The following is a 23054-nucleotide window of genomic DNA, read 5'->3' as shown; positions in this document are numbered from 1 at the left end:
TGCCCTGAGATATTCTTTAAACCTTAAACCAAAAATATCTTCTGAAGTCGTCTTAAAACCGAATAATAGTTTTCTTTAACTAGTAAAAAATGTCTGCCTTGAGCATAATGCTCTTTTAAGAACTATCTATATGGGATCAAATTGATATACCAAACCCACCAAACCCATTGTCATCGAGTTGATTCCAATTCATAGCAACCCTATAGGACAGAGCAGGACTGCCCTAGAAGCTTTCCAAGGATCGGCTGGTGGATTTGAACTGCTGACCTTTTGGTTAGCAGCTGAGGCCTTTAACCACTATGCCTCCAGGGCTCCAAATTGATAATAGCAACTCTAAAGATTAGACAGGAATCTTAGGGGACAGTGAGTTCATGTTAATGGGGTGGGCAACATCTCAAAAAAGAAGGGTGAGGATGGTTGTACAACTCAAAAGAATGTAATCAGTGTCCTTAAATGGGACATGTAGAAACTGTTGAATTGGTGTAAAAATGTGTATGTTTTGCAAAATAAATAAACTAAAAAGAAAAAAAAAAAAGGGCCTGAAGTTTCAATTTGGAACAGAATCATAACCAGAAAAAGAATTCTGAGTTTAAAACTAACTCACCAAAGTCATGGCTTTTCTCTAAGCCTTGAGTCCCACTTCTTCTAAACTTTCTGATTTACAGTGAGCCAGTTCTGCATGTGGGCCAATGTATTGTGTTAGCTGTTATCATCGTTGTTGTCGTCATGTAAACAGCTCTGTGTATAAGTGGACAGGACGGATATTAAAAATGTCTGACCCCTGGAACAGTGTGGTTCTGGTGACCCTCCAGATACAAAGTGGATGGCAGCTGGCTGGGCTTTTCCCAGTACTGAACGCTCACCGGGGAAGGGACGGGACTGATGAAGCTCAGAGGTCACACGTTTTCTTGGGTGAGTCAAATATGATCTTCCTGCAAACTGTATTTTCTTTTTTTAAGATTTATCCACCACCTGAGCTGCCAAGAGATTATCGACCAGTGCATTATTTCAGACCCATGGTAGCTGCAACCTCAGAAAACTCCCAGTTACTTCAGATATTATCGGAGTCATCTGGAAAGGCAATATGTGACCCAGGAACACACAGTAGGCACCAACTGAATGCCTCCAAGCGAGGGGACTTACTAGGAGAGACGCCTATTCCAGGTACGAGAGCCATGGAAAAGAATGAGAACACTGCATTTACAGTCATCTGAGTTATCAGAATCAAAGTGGGAGGTTGTCTTCCCACTGAAATTGTCTACATGACTTTATATCCCAAATTGTGGGAATGAAATTGTTTTTTTGGGAATGGCACATCCTTTACTTCTTGCCACCCGTCATTTTTCCACCATCAGTTTGGGCTGTGTTGTTAACATGCAAACTCTTCTCTTAAGCTCAGCTGTTTTTAAATACTTGGTATTTATCCAGGAATGTGATTAAGACCAGGGACATTTGTATGTTCACTCTCTCCTGGGAAAGTGTCCTGTTTTCCTCAGGGACCGAAGTACAATAATAGCTCTTCTCCTGAGAGCCTAGAAGTATGAGAATGTGGCGAACCCCCTGTGGTTGTAGCACAAGGACCCCCTGTGAGGGGTGGACTTGAGGGGTTCATGCTACACATCATTGCCATTTTGGGAGCCTAGTAAATACGTCAAACATAAAGACCAAAATGGAACTCTCGGTTCCCCACTCCTGTCCCCAAAGCTGCTCTTCCCGTGGTCTTCCCCATCTCAGTAACTGATACCACCACTAACCCACCACTGAGGCCAGAATGCAGGGATCCTAATTCCTAGCTCTTCTCTTTCTTTCCTCCTGCCCCCACCCCACCCAGTCCATCATCAGGTCCTTTCTGCTCTCCCTCCCACATGCGTGGGGAATCCATCCATCCACTTCTCTGCATTTCCGCTGCTTTCACCCTGACCTGACGCCCCCTCTTCTCTCACCTGGACTATTACAGGAGCCTCCTTGGTGGTCGCCTCATTAACCCACCTGTCCACCTACAGTCCATTCCCCTTGGCAGCAGCTCATGAACCAAATTGTATCACTGCCTCCCTGAAGACCCTCTAGTATCTCTCACACTCCAGCACCTGCCTACCCTTTGGGCCACACCTTGTACCACTTTCCTCCACGCCCCCTGGAGGCCAGCCTCACAGCCGTCTCTGCCTCCAAGCCTGTGGCGTATGATCCCAGCTCAGGGCCTCTATCCTTGCTATTTCCTCTGCCTCTCTTCTTCCCCCAGGTTTCTGTAAGTCTGGCTCCTTTTTATTACTTAGGATTTATCTCGAACATTACCTCTTTATTGAGACCTTCCAGGCCTTCCTTATCACCTATCAGCTAATTCTCTTTCCCTCCACCCCCGACTGCCAGCCCACCCCGCTAGTCACCCTCAGTCACATCACCCAATTTTTATTTTTCATAGCGCTCCTCTCACAGTGACTCTCTGGTGTTGATGTTTGGCTTCTTCAGTGTATACCCCCTGACTAGTGACAGCAGGGCCCTCGTCTGCATCATCCCCCCAGCCCCTCGTCCAGTGCCTGGCATGGGGTAGGTGCTCAGTGAGCGTCTGTGACATGAACAAATGAGCCAGGGCATGTGCTGGCCGTGACTGTGGAAATGGTGGCCACGCAGCCTGGAGATCGGAGCCCAGGATGTCATTCATCATTCTAGAACCACTGACTCCCTCTATAAACGTTCAAGTATTAACCTCCATTTTCCCAGCTGTAAGATAGGGGACTCATTATTTTCTTACTCTCTAGTTCACAGGTATAATATGAAGGCAAATGAAATATTAAATGTGAAAATACTCATCTCCAGTGATCTAAATTTGTGATACTGAAAACGTTTGTACCAAGAAATAGATATACAGTTGCCATGTGATGTTTTTCATCTCTTTTTTCTATTGCTTTTATTTAGGTTCAACTACTTCAGTTCTGGAGTTTCTGTCTCAAAAAGATAAAGAGAGGATCAAAGAAATGAAGCAGGCAGCCGATCTTAAAGCAGCTCAACTCAAGGCCAGGAGCCTGGCCCAGAAAGCCCTGAGTGGCAGACCCCAGCCCTCCTCTCCAGACCTTGGACACTGCTCTTGGCACATGGCATCGAGTGGAAAGACAGCCGCCACAAGAGCCAGCGACTTCAAACCTTTTGCAAAAGATCCAGAAAAGCAAAAACGATATGAAGCTTTCTTAGTAAATGTGAAACAGGGTCACAAAGGTGGGTGCTAGCCTGGGGTCTCCCATGTCTCAACTAGGAGTAGCATTCTCTCTGTTCTCACCTTAGCTCCAGGTTTAAGGTAGAAGTGTCCTGCTTTGCCACCGTTTCTACTTTGTCCTGCTGCAACAGTACAGAATTTTAAGGCTTTGCCTCTTGAACCTTGGAAAGAAAGAATAATTAGCCAATTAATCCTTGTACATCTCAGGTCCAGAGGTGTCTGTTTAAGTACAGAACTTGCCTTGGCAATGGCTAATGCTAAGTTACAGTCCATTAACTGTTTGCAAATGCTTGGCTTCTTTAAGTGTTGTGTTCCACGCCAAGGGAACAATGTCATCCCAACTTTATCTTGAGATCCTAATAACCTAACCTAACCCTAAATCAAATTAAGTCTAAAATTTGACTTAAGATTAGTTGGTTATAAAAGTTGAATCACTACATGGGGGAAAAATCACTCTGATCTAGGAAGTAAACCTGACAAGGATGAGAGGGGAACTGCTGTCACACGGAGCAGTCCCTGTGAGACGGTATCAGGAAATTAGATGAGTTGTTTTTTGAAAGTAGGTCTTTGGGGAAATGTAAAGTCCAGTTACTGTGCCTTTCACTCCCTGCTGAGAAACAGCCCTACTGTTTATTTGTTAAATTAAAAGAAAGAGGGAAGGAGTTTTTCTTCCAAAGCATGAGAATATAGCTGCGAGTGGTGACATGTTGCTCACTTCAGGGGATTTAACCAAGTATTAGTCCCCAAAAGGATTTTCTCTGTTATATGTTGTGGACAATTAAATAAGGGCACCATTTTAAGGGAGAGAGCAATGTTACCTGCCAAGGACCCCACCCCCAGCCCACCCCCAAGGTGCCCTTAAAGTCAACACTGGTCGGCATTCAAAGGTAGGATTTGTGTTTCCTGGGGTGAAATACACAGGGTTAGAGTTGTACCCACCAGATGTTCTCCTTTGAGCCCCTTGCTTTTCCTAGAAGTGAAACAGTTTCCTGTTCTCTGTACCATAGACGCTCTGGAAAGATGTCTGGATCCCAGTATGACCGAGTGGGAGCGAGGCCGTGAGCGGGATGAGTTTGCTCGAGCATCCCAGCTGTATGTGTCTTCCCATTCAACCTTGTCCTCCAGGTTCACTCATGCCAAGGAGGAAGATGATTCAGATCAAGTTGAAGTCCCTCGAGACCAAGAGGTCTGCCACCATCCTGTCCCTATCTGGTGAATTTTAAAATTAAAACACTGTATAGCCAAATATTTTAAACCTCTCCATGAAACTATCAAAATATACCTGGCGTAGTAGACTAAGAAATGATTTTATAATTTAGATTCAAGCATCTACCAAGTACATTACCAAAAATGTTACAGCATGAGTTGTTTTGTAATTTTAGAAGATCACTTGAGAGTTTTAAGTGGAAGAGCAGTGAAGTCAGTTGAGTGACCGTTAATGAAACAGAATGAATGTGTTTTCCCAGAATGATGTCAACGACAAGCAGTCGGCTGTGAAGATGAAGATGTTTGGGAAGCTTACCCGAGACACGTTTGAGTGGCACCCTGACAAGCTTCTGTGTAAGAGGTTTAATGTCCCTGACCCTTATCCAGAGTAAGTTGGATAACCTGCCTTTCTACCAGTACAAAGCTTATTCTCTCATATTAAAACTAACTTTCCCCCTTACATACTCATATAAATTCCATTCTTGTAGAAGAATTTATCAATCCTTGGAGTTGAAAATTTTGCAGATTAACTTCTATTCATTTGCTACTAAACAAAACAAAACAAAAAAACCCAACCCTCCAGATAACATATTGAAGATTTGAAACTCAGATATGTCAAGTTACAAAAGCAATACCTGTGTAATTTGCCATCTTTTAAATGCTGTTCATACAGCTTACATTTAATATGTTACTTAAGCTTTCTAATTCTCTTTATAAAAGTTCAACACGTTCTTATTTGGGAATAAACACTGCAAAAAGCACATGTCGTTGAATCATAGATTTTGTCAGAAAATATAGATATATTTTTAGCAATGTAACTTTTTTTCTTAATTGAAAATCAATTTTCAAAGTAAAATTCTAGCCTTACTGTAATAAGGAAAAACTCATGGGTCCTAAAGTCAACCATTCTAAATTCTTAACAGCTTTGAGAAGCAAAAACATCTTTAAAAAAAAAAAAGCCAAACCCATTGCCATTGAGTTGATTCTGACTCATAGTGACCCCATAGGACAGAGTAGAACTGCCGCATAGGGTTTCTAAGGAGCAGCTGGTGAATTTGAACTGCCAGCCTTTTGGTTAGCAGCCGAGCTCTTAAGCCAAGCTCTTAACCACTGTGCCACCAGGGCCCCTGGGTTAGGGGACCTTTTAAGCCAAGGAGAAGAGCTGGTGAGAAACTTGAGATGGAAAGCTTGACAGGAGGTGGATTATATCCTGGTAACTGTTGTTAAAATATCTTTTTTTCAACCCCCAGTTCAACTATAGTTGGATTACCAAGAGTGAAACGTGACAAATACTCAGTTTTCAACTTTCTGACACTCCCAGAGACAGCTTCCTTGCCTGCAACTCAAGCATCAGGTGAAAAAGTACAACAGCACCGAGGTCCTGACAGTGAGTAGAGGCTTCTTTGGGTCTACATGTTGGCCAGGGCCTCAGCCCTTACCCTACTGGGAAGACAGAAGTAAAGCATTGTCTAGTCCTAAGTATACGGATCGTGTGAACTCTCTATCCATTTAGAGAACTGCTCATGTTCATAAAATAGCTCATGTTGTAATGGCCCATATGTACACTATTTGAGGTTGGGGCTGTGTCAGCCTTGCCACGTCCCCAACACTTCGCACAGTGCCTGGCCCACAGTAGGATGCTGATGTTCTTGAGTGAATTAAAGAGATGTGCTGTACGTTTTTGTTTGCTAATTCCGATTTTATGTCTGTATCCTCCTACCTTTCAGAATCAAGAAAACCTTCTAGATGGGATACATCTAAACAAGAAAAGAAGGAAGATTCCATTAGTGAATTTTTAAGTTTGACTAGATCAAAAGTTGGTACACCTAAACAGGAGCCCAGTCCATTAGTGAATAAAGAGGAGGAGCATGTAACGGAATCACTCTCGAATAAGGTATCTCGGGCTTCCAGGGTCGCTTTGCCTGGCTGACTGTGGCCTTTGTCTTTCTTTATGATGACACCTCCTTTTCATTACTCAGTAACAGGGGTCTTCAAACTTTTTCTGGGAAAGGCCAGATAGTAAATATTTTAGGCTTTATTGGCCATATAGTCTTTGTTACAACTATGCAACTCTGCTGTTGAGTGTGAAAGCAACAATGGACAAAATGTAAATGACTGAGTGTAGCTGTGTCCCAATAAGACTTTACTTACAAAAACAGACAGTGCATTGCGTTTGGCCTGTGGGCTGTAGTCTGCTGTGTAGTCCACAACTTTCAATCATAGCTTTAATTGTGTAAGCAGAGGTCATGAACTTTCTCCCTTGAAACACACACTGTACCAGAGCCTCCTCTCCTGGGACTATGATGACACACGTTTGACCTTTTGACACTGTCCCAGGGTCCCTGAGCCTCTGTTCATTTCTTTCCAATCTCTTCTCTCTGTTGTTCAAACTGGAAAATTTCTATTGATCTGTCTTCAAGTACACTGACTCTTGGCTCTATCGCCTCTATTCTGCTATTGAACCCATCTAATGAATTGATTTCAGTTATTATATTTTTCATTTCTAAAATTTCTATTTGATTCTTCTTTGTATCTTTTATTTCTTTGCTGAAACTTTTTTTTTTTTAAATCTTTTCATTCATTTCCCCTTATTCTCGGAACATAGTTGTAATAGCTGCTTTAAAGTCTTTGCCTGGTAATTCTAATATTTTTGTCATTTAGGGCTGGCATCTGCTGTCTTTTCCCTTCCCAGATTTTCTTCGTTGTTCATATACCAAGTAATTTTGGATTGTATTCTAAGCATTTTGAATATTATGAGACTTTGAGTCTTCTTTAAATTCTAAGGAGAATGTTGATCTTGTTTTGTTTTAGCAGACAATCGATCAAGTGAGGTTTATGCTGCAAGTTTCTACCCGTCCTCTGTGATTCTACTGTCATTTCTGTTTCAGAGCCTTTATAGTACTATTCAGATCTTTCCTGAGTGTACATCACCCAGTGACCAGTATGGGACCTGGATGGCGGTTAATCCCATAATTCTGTTATCAGGCCTTTGGTTTACTGTGTAAGGTTAGACCCTTGCATGCACAGTTTGACGGTGAACCGGAAGATCCTAACCACTTTATGGGATCACTCCTTTGAGCTCCTCCTCTTCATGACCTTCCTAATACTTTGATTCTCTGGGCTCCCCTCTTTGTTCCTCTGGCTGGAAAGCCAGGGCTTTAGTTTCCCTGCTCTGCCTTGTATTTCCTGTAACTTTATCTCTGTCTGGGGTAAATGGCAGGAGGGCGTAAAAAATAAAAAAGCAGTGAGAGTCACTCCAAATTCCTGGAACCACAGCTTCTGCGGTCAGAGAGAAGGGCTCCCCTCCTCAGAATTTTAGGCACTTGCCTGGAAATTGTTGCCATCACCCAACTGGAACCTCTCCTTTGGATTTTACTGTTATTTTTTAAGGGTGTAGAAACTTCATTCAAGGATCCTGGCTCTGTGAATGTGGCCGTTAGCTTAGAAAGCCTTCTGGATTTCTCAAAAATTTTGCTGAATAGTATTTGGATATTTTTTTTTTTTAATAATTTTTATTGAGCTTTAAGTGAACGTTTACGAATCAAGTCAGTCTGTCACATATAAGCTTATATACACCTTACTCCATACTCCCACTTACTCTCCCCCAATGAGTCAGCCCTTCCAGTCTCTCCTTTCGTGACAATTTTGCCTGTTTCTAACCCTCTCTACCCTCCCATCTCCCCTCCAGACAGGAGATGCCAACACAGTCTCAAGTGTCCACCTGATACAAGTAGCTCACTCTTCATCAGCATCTCTCTCCTACCTATTGTCCAGTCCCTTCCATGTCTGATGAGTTGTCTTTGGGAATGGTTCCTGTCCTGGGCCAACAGAAGGTTTGGGGACCATGACCGCCAGGATTCCTCTAGAGTATTTGGATATTTTTGTCTGGAAAAAGTCTTGATTCTTGCTTTTTTACTTATTAGGCCATGTGACCTTGGGAAAGTCTCTTCCCCTGTCTGGATTATTTCTTTCTTGAAAACTCTCAGAGTTAGCACCATTATGAGTGTGCACACTTTTTGGCAGAATTTGGGTGGAGGGTGGAGAGCTTGGGAAATACAGACCTTGTGTGTTTGGTGTGTGTTGTTATTTAATTCCAGTACAGCTTCTACTGGGTGGGGGGGCGGGGAAGATTAGCTCCTGTAGCTATCTAATAAGAGTTGAATATCTCAGATAGTTATGGTAACTGTGCCTGTACATTTAGGGTTATAGACCTCATCAAAAGACAGAAATGTCTTTGAACATGGATATTAGCCAGCTGTCACTTTACTGTCCCCTCATGTGACACTGGTATCTGTTGTTTACCATGAAGACATCAGATTCATGACTTCTCTTGGGAATTCTTGCCATGATTTCTGAGTTTCATTGTCAGTCCCTCTCTCCTGACTTTTTTTATGTATGTGTATATATATTTCTAATTTTGAAGCAATCTCAAAAATTAAATACAGTACAGAGAATTTTTTCCTGAGCCACTTGAGAGTAAGTTGCCAACCAGATGCCCCATCACTCTCTAATACTTAAGTCTGTGTTTCCTTCAAAGAAGGACATTCTCCTACATAACCACAGTACAACCACCCAAATCGACACATTACTACAGTGTAATCCTCAGACCCCATTTAAGTTCTACCAGTCCTCCTAGTAATGTGCTTTATAGCAGAAGGATGCAGTTTATCATAACTTGTCGCATTTAGCTGTCACTTCTCTCTCAGTCTCTGCCCTTCGGTTTGGAACAGCTCCTCAGTTTTTCTCTGATTGTCATGAATGGTGATTTGGAAGATTACTGACCAGTCAGTCTGTAGTAAGCCCCTCAGCTGGGGCTTCTCTGAAGCTTCCTCATGATTTGATTCAGCTCATGAATCTTTGGCAGGAATGCCTGAGAAGGGATGCTGTATTCTTCTCATTGTAACTTTTCCGGTGGCACCTGATGTCAGTGGGTCTAATTTCTGATGAAATTCACTTTGCTCACTTGATTAAGGTGGCGTTTGCCAGGGTTTTCCACTATAAAGTTACTCTTTTTCCTCCATATCTGCAGGTTCAACCAACTGCAGATTTAAAATATTGGGGGAAGGGGGGAGGGAAGAGAAAGAAAGAGCTCAAGGACCTGGGGCAGCGCAGAGGGCAGTGAAAGTCAGGACAGGGTTCAAGATGTGGTTTAGCTTAAGGGCTGGTATGTGGCTGTGAAGGACGAAGCTCACAGGGGAACGGAGGCAGCTGCACCCTGACACAAAGTGGACAAGTGGGGATAGGAGGAATGGGGTCTCAAACTTAGTTTGGGGGCTTCTGAGTCTGACCGAGGATCTGGAGAGCATGTCAGCAATAGAGGTCTCGGTCAGGAAGGCGAGAACAAAGCTTGCAGGCCCAGGACCTAGCACTCTGCACCGTATGCGTGTGGAATCCAGTGTCACCCAGGGCCTCCTAGCTGAGGACCCCTGGCTCGGAGGGTGGTCTGGTGTGGGAGGTCCGGATGCAGCTGTCCTTGAAAGTGCCTGCTGTGATCCGGTGCCTCGTCTGCCCTAACCTGGTCCACCATCACTATTCCACTTCAAAGCACTGTTCATTCCTGTGCTATGTAAAAGAAAAATACTATGCCCTTTTATATAAGGGACTTGAGCATCCGCGGATCTTGGTATCCGCAGGACTCCTGTAACCAATCGCCCACCGGTAGAGGGACGACTGTACTTGTGTTAACTTATTATTAATTACGTTTAATAAGTATTTAGGAACTTTGAAATATGTAAATACTCTGTTCCTTATCAAATTATTTATTTGTTTATTATCACTGTGGACTCAGGGTTTCCTAGTTTATTGAAAGGGCTATAATCCACTACTATCATTATTTATTTTAATACTCAAATGGTCTCAGGTTCGACTAGTTGGAGCTTCTTCAAGTAGACTTCTGTCTTCTTTCGACATGTCCCTCTTATCCTTTGAGCACTTTCTTGCATTCTGGGCACAGTAAGATGTTCTAGGCTCATCTTTTTCTTTCCCAGCTCCAGCTCTGGAATCAGCCCTTTATCCAAGGCGACCTGGTTCCTTTTAGAAGGGAATGGTATTTAGAAAACAGGATCTGGGCACATCCCTGACTTTTTTTTTTTTTTTAATCACTTTTTCCTCTTTAATTTTTTTTTTTTCCGTATGAATAGAGTTTACTTTAAAACTACAAACTTTACTATCTTGTATTGGTTTTCCTCATGTGGATATTTGTCACCCTGCTCCAGAAATTCGAGGTGGTGTGTTGTAAGGGAAGGACTACTGACCAAGAGTGAGGGGAACTGGGTTGTAGAATCCAGGCCTTCCCCCTTTGGTGTGAACCAGGAGTGTGTCTTTTTTTTTTTTTAATTTTGCTATACTTTAGGTGAAAGTTTACAGTGCAAATTAGTTTCTCATTAAAAAATGCATACACAAATTGTTTTGTGATATTAGTTGCAATCCCCTCAATGTGTCAGCACTCTCCCCCTTTCCACCTGGGTTCCCTGTGTCTATTTGTCCAGCTTTCCTGTCCCTTCCTGCCTGCTCGTCTTTGCTTTGGGGCAGATGTTGTCCATTTGGTGTCCTATACTTGATTGAACTAAGAAGCACTTTTCTCACGTGTGTTATTGTTTGTTTTATAGTCCTGTCTAATCTTTGGCCAAAAGGCGGACTTCAGGAGTGGTTTCAGTTCTGGGATAGCATGGTGTCTGGGAACCATAGTCTTGGGGTTCTACCAGTCTGTCAGACCAGTAAGTCTGGTCTTTTTTTCTGATTTTGAATTTTGTTTTATAGTTTTCTCCTGCTCCGTCTGGGGCCCTCTAGTTGTGATCCCTGTCAGAGCTTCTTGCCTTCTCTGGCCTGGGGTTCTGCAGGGGTAAAATGGAAGGACTGAGGTGACTTCTGTTGGCTGGCTCTGGGGCTTTCTCACATCGCTGCTGTTAGATTACCTCAGGGTCCCATCCAGTTATGATAAGCTGTTTGAGGCTGGGAGCTATGTCTTTCTCATACCTTTACTTCATATCTATTAACTTGAGTTTATACAAAGTTACTGCCTATTTTTTTTTGTTAGTCTGAATGTCCATAACATGGGCTTGGTTTAGGAAGAAAACCTGTTGCTATCGAGTATATTCTGACTCATAGTCACCCTATAGGACAGAGTGGAACTGCCCCATAGAATTTCCAAGGAGTGGCTGGTGGGTTTGAACTGCTGACCTTCTGGTTAGCAGCTGAGCTCCTAACCACTGTGGCACCAGGGCTCCTTTTTAGAAAGGGTGATGTGTAATTCCAAAGGGAAGTTCCTTGATGATTTTATTCATGTGTTTATGCCTCCCTCTCCATTCTAGAGAGGACCCACAGTTTCTCTTCCACGTTTTCCCATGGGTAGACTATCTTCTGGAAGAAAGGCCTGGCAATCTGCTTCCAAAAGGTCACAGCCATAGACAACCCTATGGAGTGCAGTTCTTCTCTGAAACACGTGGGGTTTTCATGAGTCAAAATTGACAGGACAGCAACTAGTTTTTTTTTTTTTTTTTTTTTTTAAAGACTATTTTCATTACTTTAGTATTAGATTTGTGAAGGCTTGGGTAGATTTTGACTGTATTTACAGAGGATTATAGCAGAGTACATAATAATGCTGGCAGTGGTCAAAAATGAAATTTGTGTATTGTTTTGTTTTTTTATTATACTCTAGGTGAAGGTTTACAGCTCAAGTTAATTTCTCATAATACACAAATTTGTGCACACATTGTTATGTGACACTAGTTGCAAACCCTATAACGTGACAGCACTCTCCCCCTTTCCACTCCGGTTTTTCTGTGTCCAGCCATCCAGCTCCTGTCCCTTCCTGCCTTCTCATCCTGCCTCTGGACAGGAGCCACCCATTTGGCCTCCTGTGTCAGCTTGAACTAAGAAGCATGCTTTTCACGAGTATTATTTTATGTTTTATAGTGCAGTCCAATCTTTGTCTGAAGAGTGGGCTTTGGGAATGGTTTTAGCTCTGTGTAAACAAAGTGTCCAGGGAAAATCTGTGTTTTTGAGAGTCTTATTCTCTCATGAATATAGGGCAGAGGCACTGCACTAGTCCCTAATACATTTTTCAAGGCCCTGCGCAATTCCGATTAACGACTAATCTCCATGAGAGTTCTTTCTACTGGGTGCTCCAGCTGCTTCTACCAACTGGTACATACCATTGTTGTTGACTCAGAAACAGCACAAAACATTCGGTGTTTAGATCACTGTTAGTTAGATCCTTCCTTAGTTAGGCAGTATATGGGTATGAATACCCATGTACGTGGGCCTTTAACGTAAATACGTGTGTGTGTGTGTGTGTGTGTGTATTCTCGAATGTTTAGCTCCTTTGACTCTTGCTACTTTGTTCCTGACTCTTATCTCACTGTTAATACAGATGGTGACCAAGGGTGCAGATTCACAGACCGAGGTAGAAGGTAGCCGCCCATCCATGGACTTGTTCAAGGCCATCTTTGCCAGCTCCTCAGATGAGAAGTCCTCATCTTCCGAGGACGAGCAGGGCGACAGTGAGGAGGATCAGGCGGGTGTCGGGGAGGCTGACTTCAAGCATTCCGAAGAGACCGATTTGGTAGAAACGTCACCAGTGGCACACAGTATGTCAGTAGTTCAGACTTGGGATCTAGAGGAGAAAAGGATGATGTCTTTAGAAAAGTTGCCTCTTTGTTTAGCCTGGAATCTTAAACCAGGAAAATTAGCAACTGATGATGTTTAATCTTTTTATAGATTTAATTGGGGGAACAGAGTTCTTTTTTTCTGTCTGCTATAAATCTTTGGTATATTTTTAAGATAGCTGTGTTTGATAATACCGATTCTACTACTTCCCCTAGTGAGAAGGGCAAGTTGTAGTAGCACATACTAATAAAGTAGTAGTAAAACTTTCAAAAAGAGTATTTTTTTTTTTTACCTGGTTGATTATCAGCTGCCAGGATTATTAGGAAACATTTGGTCATGAAATGTGCAGGGCTCTTGCTGCTTTCCTCTCAGCAGGGCCAAGTGTGTACTCTGTAACAGCCATCAGGGGGAAGTGGCCGTTGGTAAATGGTGTCTGTTCTCATTGCCGTGAGTCTGACACACAGTGGTTCCTAGACGGAGCTAGTACTACGGGTTCTCTTTGCCCCAGTCAGGAGTTTCAGGCTCAGGAAAGGAGGCTGTCATTCTCGTTACTGTGAGTCTAACACGCAGTGGTTCCTAGATGAAGCTAGTACTACGGGTTCTCTTTGGCCCAGTCAGGAGTTTCGGGCTTAGGAGAGGAGGCCGTCTGGAGCTTGAGGTGGTGGGGAGACTTCAGATGCTCGGGCGGGTGGGCAAAATTTCCCATATCGCAGTGTGTCCTGCCTGCTTCTGTCAGTCTGCAGTGGATTGTGTATAATTTTTGAGGGTCTTGAACCACCTATAAACAAATATATAGGATCATAAAATATTATCTTAAGTGATCGTGTGTGTCAGCCCTTTTCTAGTCTTCTGTTAACAAAAGAAAAAGTTGATTTATATGTGTAGAAAGCTTAAATCCTTTGTAATTGTGCTTCCCAGAGATAACCACTGTTAATGCTTTGATGCATATTTTTCCATTTTTATATTTTACGTTTTTTCTACACTGGAAATATAGCAATCTGCTGAGAAGTTATGAATGATAATTTATTTTGAGTCAAATTCGCCTGATTTCTGAGATGGGACATAGACTTACCTCCCTGTTTGTTTGCTTGTAAGTTTTTTTTTTTCTTCTCAAGTGGTCTGTTTCATGTTTCAGGACATGTTTTAACCCTTGAGGTCTCAGGTGATCCGGAGTGTGTGCCCTCTTGCCACCCCTATATTTCAGCCCTTGGTGCACTTAATTGTAAGTGTCCTTGTGTGCCATGAGGGCAGAGATGGGGCCCACCATGTTCACTCCTGTGGTCTAAGCATCTTGTGGAAGCTAGTCAGGCTTGGTAGTGAACAAGAGCACACGTTATCTGGTAGCAATAGACATTAATTAAAAACTCAAGCACGTTGATACTTGGCAAATAAATGAAATTAGTATTTGCCGTTTTTCATAAATGAAATTGTCTGCTGTTTTTCAGCTAGCGAGCCGGCACCCCAGGCACCTGCACCTTCTTTCCCGATACAGAAGATGCACATAGAGGAAAGAGAAGAGTTTGGCCCGCGGCTGCCTCCTGTCTTCTGCCCCAGTGAGTCGAGAGCTCCTTGGTTCTTCTGTTTGCATCGGGACCAGTGTCTCCTCTGAGATAGGACATCCACCCATCTAATCCAACAGGAGGCCAACCAAATAGATGTGGTTGTTTCTGGGTTATCCGTTTTCAGCCACATTTTGAAAACTGTTGCCTCCACTTAATGCCTAAATGGTAGTTGTTGCTTTACAGACTCAGAGACCTTTAAGCTTTTTTTTTTTTTTTTTTTTAACGTTTAGAGTAGGGTCCTAAAGCATCATAAATTTTGTCACTTATAGAAATTTTTTTTTTTTTTCTATAGAAAGTAAACATCTAGGAGATAAACATGTGAGGATCGGGTTGCAGGAAGAAGAGTAGTCTAAGTCTCTTGTACTCTGGCTGATGTAGCAAATAAAATAAAACTGTAGTTCTTTCAGAAGACAGCCCACCCTCCCTCCGCTAATATCTGTCAGTCACTTCTATTTAGTGCCATGTTAAGTTGACATCTAATTTTAAAATGTTTAGACTCATTTATCATCTCTTTGAAGGCTGGATTAGCAAACATCTGATAGCATGATCCAGATACATAAATGATACATAATTCTGTTACCTATTTTATAGTTTCCTATAGTGCCCACCTATAAATATTTGGTTAAATTAAAAAATTATATTCACACCAGTCGAAACATTTATAATTTTAATTTAGTTATAAATTAAAGAAGTAAAAAGTGTGAAGTTTTGAAAATTGCAGTGAATGTATTCCTTATTTGCTTTAGTTGTTCAGTCTCTAGTTTAAAATAGGTGTACCAGCACTTGAAAACAAAATTATCTATATGCCTTTCCTAGAAGGTGCTCAGTGTCCTGGTGATAGTTAGTAACCTGATTTGGTCTATGGGTAGTTGAGAGAAATGGTTTTCTAAAAACTAGCATTTAAAAAAAAAGATTAAGAAGGTCAAATTTTGAAAATATGACCAAGTATAGGACTAGAAAATTACGTGTACCTGTGGACCACATTTAGAGAATATCCATGTCTCTGAAACATCCTTAAACTTATATTCAGGTGAAAAAAGTTGGTTTAAAGACTCGCACTGCTCCTGTTATGGTGAATTTCTGCTGATTTGGTTACCTGGAAATTAGGTACCTTTGAGAACGTTTTGGTTCGAATTTGGAGATGGAGAATTTAAGCACATGCAACTTGTGTGACCATTCTTAACGATTGCCCACATTATGTCGTTTTGATAAATGCTAGTTTTTTAGTGCTTCTATTTGTAAGATAAATTCTCCTAAAATGTGCTTTGTAAGGAGAAGATGGTGTGAGAAGAGCTGATATTTACATGCCAGATTCTGGGCTATGGGATTCGTGTTCACTGTCCGTTCTCATCTTCCCTATATCCCCAAGAGGCATGGGAGTCTTATTATTCCCATTTTACACATGGGGAAACTGAGGTTTGGAGAGGTTAAGCAATGTGCTGAAGATCACAGAGCTGGCAACAGAGCCGAGTTTCAGACTCTGGTCTGTCTCTGAGCTTACCTGAGGATGTCACATTACAAAAGACTTGTGGGAATCCTGGTCTGACTTTATCTTATCTGACTTCATCTGGCAGATGAGGTTAAGCATGATGCTGGTTGAATCACAGCAGTCTTCTGTTGAGGTTTCTGGGGACTCCCTCAGTATAGAGCTACAATGTGGTATGCTAATCTGTTTGTTCCCTGGTGAGGCAGAAGCAAATCAAAGGGGAGGGTTCTGCCTCGAAGTTAGACTTGTAATTCAGTAATTTAGTAACTTCATTTTTTTTTTTTATAACTAGCTTTTATTTTTCCATTATAGTTCATGTGTTTAGTACATTTTTGTTTCAGATGCTCGTCAGAAGCTTGAGATACCTCAAAAGGAGAAACATAAAAAGAACAAAGAAAAACACAAAACTAAGAAAGAGCACAGACGAAGGAAAGAGAAGGTGGGTGACTTGTGGGTGTCCTAAGACTGGTGTATGAGATCTGATGTGCTTCCTTCTGTCTTCTAGATAAGCCCCCAGAATGACTGCCAACTGGAAGGAGTATCTTGTAGCCAGGAGGGGGTGTACACAGATCTCTCTCTGCCTTAAAATAAATGTTGATATTCAGTGTAAATTCTCAGTTTTTCAGAAATTTTCTTTCAGAGCAGAATACTTTAATTTGTTCACTTGTAGTAAAAGAAATTTTTTTTTTATTTGTGAACAATAAGAAACAAAAAGGGGGGGAAAAAAAGAAATAGGAAAAAAGGCCATTTAAGTATCCTAGAGTAATGATTGAGTATATATATATAAATAATAAAACAGTATTTACTGACAAATTAATTACCTAACTTTACACCTTGAGGAACCAGAAAAAGAAGAGTAAAAATCCAAGATTAGCAGATGGAAGGAAATAATAAAAGATTAAAGCTAGATAAATGAAATAGAGAATAGAAAAACAATAGAATCAACAAAACCAAAAGGTGGTTCTTTGTAAAGATCAATAAGATTATCAAACCTTTAATTAGACTGACAAAAAAGAGAAGCTGTAAATAACTAAAATTAGAAATGAAAATGGGGCCATTACTACCAACCCTACAGAAATAAAAAAGATTATAAGTGAAAACTACAGACAACTGTATACCAACAAATTGGATAACCTAAATGAAATGGACAATTTCCTAAAAACATACTAATCACCTAAAGGGACTCAAGAAGAAGTATAAAATCCCAACAGACCTATAACAAGTAAAGAGTAATTAAAAGCCTCCTGGCAGAGAAAAGTCCAGGACCAAATGGCTTCACTGATGAATCCTACCAAACACTTAAAGAGGAATTAACAGCATTCCTACTCAAATTATTTGAAAAAAATAGAAGATGAGGGCACATGTCCTAACTCATTCTCTGAGGCTAGCATTACTCTGATTCCAAAAACACCACAAGAAAACTACAAATATCCCTTATTGATATTATAAATATTATAGATGTAAAAATCCTCAACAAAATACTAGCAAACTGAATCCAACAGTATATTAAAGGGATTACACAGCATGACTAAGTGGGATTTATCTCAGGAATGCAAGGGTCAAGAAAATCAATTATTGTGATATACCACATTAATAGAAAAAGAGGCGGGGGAAACATGATGATCTAAATTGATGCAGAAAAGGCATTTGACAAAATCCAACACTCTCACTATAAAACACTCAGAAAACTAGGAATAGAAGGGATATTCCTCAACATGATAAAGGGCCTTTATGAAAAACCCACAGCAGATGTCATACTCAATGGTCAAAGATTGAAAGCTTTTTTCCCTAAGATCAGGAACAAGACGAGGATGCCTGGTTTCACAACTGCTATTCAACACTGTATTAGAAGTTCTAGCCAGAGCAGTTAGGTAAGAAATAGAAATCAAGGCGTTCTCACTTAAAAGGAAGAAGGAAAACTATGGACAAATGACTTGATCCTGTATATAAAAAACTCTCAAAGAATCCACAAGAAGGCTACTAATGCTTATAAACAAACTCAATAAAGTTGCAGGATATACAACACAAAAAAATCAGCTGTGTTTCTATACACCAACAATGAACAATCCATGAGGAAAATTAAGAAAACAGTTTTATTTATAGCATCTAAAAAATAAAATACCTAGGAATAAATTGAGCCAAGAGGTGAAAGACTTGTATACTGAAAACTACAAATATTACTCAAAGAAAAAAAAGAGGATCTAAATAAATAGTAAGAATCCTGTGTTCCTGAATTGGAAGAATAATATGGTTACAACGTCAGTAGTACACAAAGGGATCTTCAGATTCAATACAATCTCAATCAAAACCCCAACAATGTTTTTAGCATGAATATAGGCATATATATCAATAGAGTAGAACTGAGTCCAGAAATGAACCCATACTCCTATAGCCGATTGAATTTTGTCAAAGGTGCCAAGTCCACCCAGTGCAGAAAGAATAGTCTATTCAACAAATGGTGCTGGGACAACTGAATTTCCATGTACAAACAAATGAAGTTGGACTCGTACCTCACACCATATACAAAACTTAATTGAAAATAGGTCAGATGTTACCATTGGGAGAAACTGGGTAAGGACACAGGAGATCTGTCGGTATTATTTCTTACAACTGCATGTGAATCTACAGTTATCTCAAAAAGTTTAATTGAATAACAAATGAATTACCCAATTATACAACCCAGAGAATACAGCTGTAACATTTTGGCATAGGTATTCCTTTCAGTCTTTTGTCTCTGCACCTACACACATTTTCTACCTTACTTGGAGCATAGTTGTTGTTAGGTTTCCTTGAGTAGATTTTTCAACTCAGTAGCAACCCCATGTGACAGAGTAGAACTGCCCTGTAGGGTTTTCTAGGCTGTAGTGGTTATGGAAGCAGGTCTTTCTCCCTCAGAGCCACTAGCTGGGTTCTAACTGCCAACATTTCCGTTAGCAGCTGAGCAGTTAACTGTTTGAGCCACCAGGGCTCCATATTTGGAGTATATGGTATAGAATGTTTGGAATTCTGCTTTTTGCATTCATGGGCATTTTTGCGTGTCATCTATGATGCTTAGAAAAATTTTCGCAAAGGGCTGCATCACCACTATCTCATCATTTATTCCCTCTTGGTGGATTTTTACGGTGTTCCCAGTTTCCTGCTTCTGTAGAGAAAGCTTCCTTGTTCCCAATTCTTTGTCAGTGTTCTGATTCTTTAGAATAGATCTGTAAGAGCAGGCGAATTTGCTGGGTAGGAAAACCCTAGATACCATTTGCAGTGTAAGAGCCCCCGCTCCCCCCCACCCCCACCCCGTGTATGTCAACAAAAGCTTCTCTGTTCTGAGTGTTGGGAGAGTTGGAAGGCTGCTTCCTTGCCAGGCTGATGCGCACCTCACTTTTCAGACGTCAGGGACACTGAGCCTGTTGTATGTCAAGGATCCCTTGAGGGTCTGCTAAGTGTGAGTGTTGTGGACTCTGACCTCTGTGTGTTTCTGTTCAATTTCAGGGGACCCATGGGTAGATGGATGGGCCCCTGCTCCACAGGACACCCAGGCAACATAAGAACCTCCTCCCTACCAAGCCACTTCCATTCCTTGACCCTACTGTGCGTATGAGGGCTGTGTCCCAAGACATCTGGGGTTTCATTGTGGGGTGTGTGCTTAGAGCAGAAATGCCACCACAGGTGAAGACTGGCTTGTCAATCACTAGAGGATGGTCAGAAAGCTTCAGTTATAACACTCAGTTCTTACCAAAATGTTCTGGTTTCTTGCACGGTTAACTTGATGTCATCCGTGTCTTCTTTGGGGTTCTGGCAAGACTTTCAATATGATTAATGTTATTGTTCAATTTCTGAAGTCGTCTGGGCTAGTCGTAGACTAGAGTAGAAACTGCTCCACTGTTGGCTGTCAGAGAAGAGGACTTGAGTGTGGAGGATGACTAAAGCTCTCTTGTAGTGAAAGGAAAATAGCGCTGACAGGTTTGAAAACCAAATTCCATCGTTTCTCACCAGAGCGTCTGCTTTTCTGTGACCTCCTGCCAGTTTCTTTGTGCTTTTCCAGGGTGCTTGCCATCCTCCTATGTGGTTTCTCAGGTATCCAACAAAATAAGGGCAGCATGCTCTTGGGGGTGGCCTGAGTCACCGCACATAAGATCAGGGTCCTGCCTACAGCTGCTTGGTTCTGTTGTTTCTGCCGCTGAGGGTTGCTCTGCCAGTGTGTGTACACTCAGGTGTATACAGCTTTCTCGTTCCTGGTCTACCCCATGTAAGGCTAACACTCTTATGTCTGCTGCTGAGGGTCGCTCTGCCAGTGTGTGTACACTCTCATGCACACAGCTCTCTCGTTCCTGGTCTACCCCATGTGAGGCTAACACTCACTCCTATGGAGGTGTTTGTTTTTCGTTTTTTAATGTCTCCGGCAGCCAAATGCCTTGTTAGTCTTTCGTTGCACTGAATTAGGGGGGAAACACCTGTTTTTTTTCTTTTTTCTTTACAGAAGAAGAAACACAGAAAGCATAAACACAAAGGCAAACAAAAGAATAAGAAGTCAGAGAAAAGTAGTAGTTCTGAGGGGACCCACAGCAGTGACAGCCAGAGTGATGAAGAGGGGACCACAGACATGTCACCCCAGGAGCTCCTGAGAAGGTGGGCAGTGGGAGGCAGGGGGTTTTGCAGAAACCTTTCAATGGCTCGTTGAAATCTTGATGTATTTGTCTAAAGGCAAGTGTCAGAAATGACAACTTTATATTTTAACTGGGCCTTTTAAACAAAATTGTTAACTTTTAATTACTTAAGTAATATGTGAGTGTATTCTCACTGTGAAAATTCAGACCTTACAGATATTTAAAGTACTTCTCGATCATCAAAATTATGAAAGTTCCTTGCTATCACATCACTTGTTGTTACAAACTGTTTGCCAGTCTGGTGGGTAAAAAAAATGGCATTCCTTTTTAATTTGCATTTCCCTGATTACTAATGAGGTTGAGGAGCCCAGGTGGCAGAGTAGCTGAGAGTTCGGCCACCAATCAAAACGCTGGCAGTTGGACTCCACCAGCTGCTCCTTAGAAACCCTATGGGGCAGTTCTACTCTGCCCTGTAGGGTCACTGTGAGTCGGAATTGACTTAATGGCAAGGGGTTTGGTTTGGCTTGGTTTTTGATGAGGTTGAGCATCTTTTCCTGTGTTTCTTAGCCTTTGCTATGCACTCTTTTGTGAATAGCCTGCTCATGTCCTTTTCTTGTTTTTCTGTTGGATTGTTTTACTGATTTTTAGATTAACGTTTAAAAATTAAAAAAATAATTCTACATGTTAATCCTATGTCTTTTAGTGTGTTACAAATACTTTCTCCGAGTGTAACACATGACTTTTAACTGTCTTTGTTGTACAGGTTTTTTTTTTTTATGGTAAAATATATATAACAAAACATTTGCCACTATTACCATTTGTAAATGCATTGTACAGAAGTTTCAATTATCCATTTTTAGTTATCAGGGTTTTTTTTTGTTGTTGGTATGTTTTACATTTTTGTCATTAGAAAGCCTTCCCTACCCAAGGTTATATATATACTGTTCTAATGCTTTTATAGTTTTTTGCTTAGCTTTTTGATTCTTTTTGTTTTTGTTTTGTGAACAGAGTGAGGTAGGGATCTTAACTTATTTTTTTCCGAATCGATAGTCTGTTCTATTCGTCAGGGTGAGTAAACTAGCTGCGATTAAAAACAATTCTCAAATCCCAGTAGCTTAACACAATGAAGAGAAATGAAATGTGGAGTTACTCACAATCCCAGTTTGCTTCCATGTCAGCACATGGCCTTCAGAGGAGGGAAACGGGTTGGATGGTGCTGGAGGCTGTTATGGCCCCACCTGGAAGTCACAGTCGCCGCTTCTACCCACAATCCATGGGCCAGAGCCAGGTTTCATGGCCCCGCTTGCCCACCCAAGGCCTGGGAAGGGGAAATTCAGGCGTGAGCCCAGGATGAAGGGGAGACAGCAGGTGGAGCCTGGCTGCCTCAGCACACCCAGTGTTTTGTCTCAGGGGAAGTGTAGCTTGATGGTATTCTACCTCCCTGTGCCCATTTGGGTCTCTACCTGGGCTCTCTATTCTGGTTCCTTAGCCTTTTTGTATTTTTTGTCTATCCTGTTTTAACTACTGTAGCCATATAGTATATTTTGCTGTCTGGAAGACAAGTGCCACCTCCGTGTTCTTTTTTATTTATTTTTTTATAATGGACAATACATTCTCATAGTTCAAAATTACAAAGGTGGTATTGCTGGGTCAAAGGAGATGAGCATTTCAGTCTTCACAGAGGCCCTGAAATGGCAGTGCTGGGTTACATTTCACGACTCAAGTGGGTCTTACTTTCATCTCTGGCAGCTGGTGGGGGTCTCACACTTGGCAAGGGCCCCTGGGGCTTTTCTTCAGTGACCTTGCAACCAGGCTGTGGTTGGAATTACAGCCTATCGCCTCAGCCCCACCCGAGGAGACCACTGATCTGCTTCTGGCACTATAAATGAGTTTTGCCCAGTCTAGAATTTCACGTAAGTGGAATCATCAGTTAAGTAAACTTCTTATGGCAGCGTAACACTCACATAAATGTGCATAGGTCATGAGTTCACAGCTCCATGCACTTTCACTGCCTGAATACACCACGGAATAAGCACCCAGATCAAGGAATGGACCAGCGTCCCAGAAGCCCCCTCATGTCCCCTCCCAGTTATCACCTCCCCCTGCCCAAGGGTCATTGCACTTTGACTTGTTTTGCTGTTGACTACTCTTGCCACTTTTTAATCTTGGTTTTCAGTTTTTGATCTTTATATTCAGGAGTCCTGTGGTATGAACTCTTTGTCTGGCTTGTGAGATGCCTCTGCATCATCCAGGCAGCAGTAGCTGGTTCCTTCTTACTGTCCTGGAGTACTCCTCTGTGTGAATATACCCAGTGCATCCATCTGCTCCACCCCTGTGGACACTGGGTTTTCCACGTTGGGGCTGTTATGAATAGAGCCACCATGGAC

The 23054-nt window shown here is 41.7% G+C and overlaps 1 protein-coding gene across 5 annotated transcripts in view; it reads left to right on the top strand.

Annotated features, from left to right (window-relative positions):
• Positions 1-23054, top strand: part of GPATCH1 (G-patch domain containing 1) — a 45042-nt gene that overhangs the window by 20074 nt on the left and 1914 nt on the right. For 2 of the 5 annotated variants that reach the window (XM_064274096.1, XM_010596117.3), the window contains 10 exons: positions 960-1164; positions 2914-3210; positions 4216-4394; positions 4675-4802; positions 5665-5801; positions 6142-6308; positions 12786-13002; positions 14467-14574; positions 16411-16508; positions 20541-20689. In XM_064274096.1, the coding sequence (XP_064130166.1) occupies positions 960-1164; positions 2914-3210; positions 4216-4394; positions 4675-4802; positions 5665-5801; positions 6142-6308; positions 12786-13002; positions 14467-14574; positions 16411-16508; positions 20541-20689 (1685 nt within the window). Of the gene's footprint in view, positions 1-959; positions 1165-2913; positions 3211-4215; positions 4395-4674; positions 4803-5664; positions 5802-6141; positions 6309-12785; positions 13003-14466; positions 14575-16410; positions 16509-20540; positions 20690-23054 lie in introns of those variants that run through there. The other 3 variants (XM_023555638.2, XM_064274095.1, XM_023555640.1) reach the window with 3 other exon arrangements.

Source organism: Loxodonta africana, chromosome 21, assembly GCF_030014295.1.
Source record: "Loxodonta africana isolate mLoxAfr1 chromosome 21, mLoxAfr1.hap2, whole genome shotgun sequence".
Classification (NCBI taxonomy): Eukaryota; Metazoa; Chordata; class Mammalia; order Proboscidea; family Elephantidae; genus Loxodonta; species Loxodonta africana.
The sequence above is the reverse complement of the archived record's forward strand: the minus strand, read 5'-3'. Positions and strand labels throughout refer to the sequence as shown.